We start from the raw sequence: 4,685 nt of genomic DNA, 5'->3' as shown, positions 1-4,685 counted from the left end.
CACCCTGCCCTCCCTCCTCCGAGCCCCCCGCGCCTGCCCATTGCCTTGCCAAAGCCTTTTCATCCCGGTGGAAGCCCCCCCTCCTCCCCCCCCCACCCCCGTCATCATTCCCGGGTTTCGGGGAGGAGGGCCGAGCTGTGCATGTCCTCCTCCTCTCGGAAGTAGGCAGGTTTTCCCTGGGAGCTGGGGGACTGCTGTGCTTTCGCGGGGCAGTTGGCGACCATGTGGCTGATGCTCTGGCAGAAGTGGCATTTCTTGGGCTGCGCACCCTGCCCTCCCTCCTCCGAGCCCCCCGCGCCTGCCCATTGCCTTGCCAAAGCCTTTTCATCCCGGTGGAAGCCCCCCCTCCTCCCCCCCCCACCCCCGTCATCATTCCCGGGTTTCGGGGAGGAGGGCCGAGCTGTGCATGTCCTCCTCCTCTCGGAAGTAGGCAGGTTTTCCCTGGGAGCTGGGGGACTGCTGTGCTTTCGCGGGGCAGTTGGCGACCATGTGGCTGATGCTCTGGCAGAAGTGGCATTTCTTGGGCTGCGGCGGGAGCTTGCACTCTTTGGCATGGTGGTCCAGCCCGCCACAGTTGTAGCATCTGCCAGGGGTTGGGGGGTGGGAAGGGGGAGGCAAGGAAAGAGATTCGAGGAGGAGAAACAAAATAAGGAGGGGTGCCGAAGGGGCTCAACATGGGATCCATCTGCTTTTGCAACTGGAACTGGGCTTAAAATGGCCTGGCCGCTGCGGGGATGGCTCTTTGGGGGTGGATGGTGGCCCTGGGTTTGGTCCCCTCGGAGCCCCAGCTCCAGCATGGCCAGTTTGGAGCTGGCTCAGTGGTGCTGCAGGTACCCAGGAGATGGCAGCAAACCCCCACACCGAAACCAAGGGACAAAAATCGGGGACTTCAGGGGGTTTTCACTCCTCTGGCTCCATCAGGGTTCTGCCTCCTGTGCCTACAGTCCCTGTGGCCAGGGTTGCAAGAGCAGGAGGCAGAGCAGGAACAGGCAATTGGACAACTGGCAGCCCCAGCCAGGAGAATGGCCACAGGGACCCTGGCCATGGGTGTGGGGACAACCCCAAATGTGGCTTCTCTCAGGGCTGTAACCCTAAAGTGCCCCCTTTGCACCAGAGCGGTGCGGGCAAGAGGGAGCTGCCTTGTGTCCATTTTAAATCCTGCATCTAAGATGGCCACAACCCTTTGCTCTTTCCTTTAGCAGTTTCTTTTCCAACCAATTTGAAAGCCCGTTTGCAGGAGCAGGCGGGGAGGGGAGCGTCTGCTGGGAGAGCTGGGACAAGGCATCCCCGGGCAGCCGGGATGGAGAGGATGGGAGAGGAGAGGAGGGGGATGAAGAGCTGGCCAGAAACTCGCCCCGGGGCTCCCAGCCTCACCGTGGGAGATGCTGCCAGGACGTCCGGCCATTTCCTTCCCACAAGGAAGGGTTTCTCTTGGAGAAAATTACCCCTGCCCAGTGTGGCAACCCCAGAGGAGGGGAACGGCCGCCTGGGGTGTCCCCGACCTCTGCCCTTTGGCTGCTGCTTTGCTGCCCTTTCCCCACCAAGCGGCATCTGCCACTCATTAACTGCCCAAGGAAAGCCACTTTCCCAGAGGAAGGGTCGCTGCCCACCCCTCCGCATCCCAACCCATCCCCACGCCGTGGGCAGGATCCTGGGCAGCTCCTGGTGCCCACCAGAGCTCGGTTCTTGCCCCAGATCGGTCCCCAACCCCCCCTTACCGGTCTCCTTTCGATCTGCGTTTCTGGAGGCTCTTGCCTTTGGGTCTCCTCTCGCTGCCGATGCAGAAGACGCCCCCCGGGCCGGTCACCCGGATGGACTCCAAACCTTTGGATGATTTCTTGAAGGTGAACTCCACGGCTTCGCCCTCCTTCAGGCTGCGGAAACCCTCCATGTGGAGCTTGCTCTGAGGAGAAGGTGGGGGGGGCACAGGGAAAGGATGGGGGTCAGCATGGAGCCGGGGTGTCCGCTGGGCACACAACAAGCCCCAGCCCAGCAAACACCTCCTGTGGCACGAGAGATGGCAACGTCCCCCTGGTTCCTGCCTCTTATAAAGGGATAGATATTGGATACAGAGCTCAGCCAGGCACCTTCAATTCCCTAAAATCCTTGGAGCCCCCTTTGATAATGCAGCTTTCAGTGAGCTGAGACACCCGGTCAAGCAGAGCTCGCTGATTTGGCAAACAAGGGGCAGCAGAGCCAGCTCTGACCCAAATTTCACCAGTATTTGCTGCAAAATGCTGTCTCTCAGCACTGTGAAACAGCCCCTTCCTCCCACCGACACCCTGGGCTGGGGAGCAAGAGCTGCTCCCACACCTCCCCGACACCCTGGGCTGGGGATGCTCATGGGGGCATCCAATAACATCATTTTTAAAAGACAAAAGGATTTTAAGTCTTCACACTGACACGTGCAACCCCGCTCGCTTCCCTGCGGAGGAGCAGGACCCGCAGGACATGGGATGAACCCCCTGCAAACACAGCAATCAGGAGGCTGGGAGCCAGCACTGCCAACCCCCTCCCTGCAGCTCATCTCGGTTCAAGCCCTTTAATTGCCTCCAGTAATTAATTAAGCAGCCATTTGGCCCTGGATCGTCACAGCTGGGAGCATCTCCCGTCCCTCCCAGTGTTGCCACACGGGTCATCACCGCGCAATCAAACTGGGGAGCTCAGAAAGGCTCAGGCTGGGGAGGAGGCTTGCGAGATGATAGAAAAATCTACTCCACTTTTATGAGATTTGTCACTTTTTAGCAGAACAAACCTCTAAGGAGCTGGGCCAGGTGATGGACCCGACATCTCTCACCCCCCCCAAGCATCGCCAGGGGACCACAGCATCCCGGGCAGCGATTCCAGCAGGGCTTTGGCTCAGCTTCGTTAGCAGAGCCCCAAAACGAGCATGAGCAAAAGAATTAAGGCGGATTTAGTGGCGGAGGGAGGAGCAGCCCCAGCAGGCTGGGGATTCCCGACGGAGCCGGCGCCAACGCCTGCGCGGCTGCAGCGGGACCCTGCCTTTATGAATGGAGCATCTCCCCCATTCATGGCCCGGCCAGTTCCCGTCACGTGGGCCCCGGCCACCCATTCTTCCCACACCCGGCCGCCCCGCGCACGCTGCCTGAGGATGGGCAGGCACGGTCCATTTCCCCTCTTCCACCCAAAAAATCTCGCCCTGCAGAAACACCCCGCGTAAAAGCGGAGAGGGAAGAAAGGGAGTTGTTGGGTTTTAGGAGGAAACTCTTTTCAATGGGGTCTTGCAGGACACGTACGTGTCCGTGGGCACACGGGGGAAGTTGGAACGCAGCAGAGCTTGAGGAACAACCCTTGAGGTCCCTTTTTTTGCTGCTTTTCCCCCAGTTCTGTGTCTGGGGGCTCAGCTCCAGGTGGGACAGACCCCACGGGTTGGGTCAAGTCACCCACATCCACCCTCCCCACTTTCCTGCTGGGATGGGGTCCAGGGTGGGCCAGATCACAGAATCACAGAATCTTCTAGGTTGGAAGGGACCTTAAAGATCATCTTGTCCAACCGTCAACCCAACTGACAAAAATAGACACCCACACAACAAACAAGGAGCATCATCACTAAACCAGACCTCCCAGCACTACATCAACCCCTCTTTTGAACACCTCCAGGGATGGTGCCTCCACCACCTCCCTGGGCAGCCCATCCCAATTTCTGAATGGATCCTCAAAATCCTTTCTCTCTGAGCTGCTTCTGCTCCCAAAAGGAAGAACCGCCTGGGCAGCCCATTCCAATGGCTGAATGGATCCTCAAAATCCTTTGCTCTCTGAGCTGCTCCTGCTCCCAAAAGGAAGAGCCAAACCAGGAGCTACGAGGTCCCCAGTGACAACAAGGACATGACAGGGTCTCACAGCAACCTCTGCCCATCCAGGGCTGCTCTGGGCAGCTCCATCACCACCTACTGCTGGCAAACACCCTGCCATGGGTCAGCACAACTCCCAGACACTGCTCCCCAACCCCAACTGAGCATCACCAGGAGGATGCTGAGCATCACCCCAGCAGGGGCTCCGTGTCCAAAGCAGCTGCCAGCACAGCACAGGAGGCTCCTGGCTCAGCCTTGGCACCGCGGAGTCAGCCACTAACCCTGCCCCATCCCCAACGTGCCACCCCACTGGCATTTTTTTTGCCCCGCTCCACAGCAGCCACAGCATTGTGGGGACAAGGAGGAGCTGAGCATCGCTCTGTGGTGCAGGAGGCAGCTCTGGAGGCTGGGGGACAAGAGCCTGAGCTCCTTCTTGGGGTGTTTCCAGCCCCAGCTGGAACCCCAACTGAGCATCACCAGGAGGATGCTGAGCATCACCCCAGCAGGGGCTCCGTGTCCAAAGCAGCTGCCAGCACAGCACAGGAGGCTCCTGGCTCAGCCTTGGCACCTCAGAGTCGGCCACTAACCCTGCCCCATCCCCAACGTGCCACCCCACTGGCATTTTTTTTGCCCCGCTCCACAGCAGCCACAGCATTGTGGGGACAAGGAGGAGCTGAGCATCGCTCTGTGGTGCAGGAGGCAGCTCTGGAGGCTGGGGGACAAGAGCCTGAGCTCCTTCTTGGGGTGTTTCCAGCCCCAGCTGGCCCAGCTGTGTTTACACTGCGGAGATGAAAACTCCAAGCTCCAGGACAAAGCCGAGCCGTGGCAGGGGACACCCCAGTGCACAGGCTGCCCCCCCCCCCTTCTTCCATC

The 4,685-nt window shown here is 59.8% G+C and overlaps 1 protein-coding gene across 1 annotated transcript in view; it reads right to left on the bottom strand.

Moving 5' to 3' along the window:
* Positions 1–369: 369 nt before the first annotated feature.
* LIN28A (lin-28 homolog A (C. elegans)) overlaps positions 370–4,685 on the bottom strand; it is a 17,501-nt gene continuing 13,185 nt past the window's right edge. The window contains exons 5-6 of the mRNA XM_014948616.1: positions 1,719–1,903; positions 370–583 (exon numbers count right to left, since the gene is read on the bottom strand). Coding sequence (XP_014804102.1) covers positions 370–583; positions 1,719–1,903 — 399 coding nt within the window. The remainder of the gene's footprint in view (positions 584–1,718; positions 1,904–4,685) is intronic.

Source organism: Calidris pugnax, unplaced genomic scaffold, assembly GCF_001431845.1.
Source record: "Calidris pugnax isolate Ruff unplaced genomic scaffold, ASM143184v1 scaffold162, whole genome shotgun sequence".
Classification (NCBI taxonomy): domain Eukaryota; kingdom Metazoa; phylum Chordata; class Aves; order Charadriiformes; family Scolopacidae; genus Calidris; species Calidris pugnax.
This window is presented reverse-complemented; position numbering and strand designations above follow the sequence as displayed.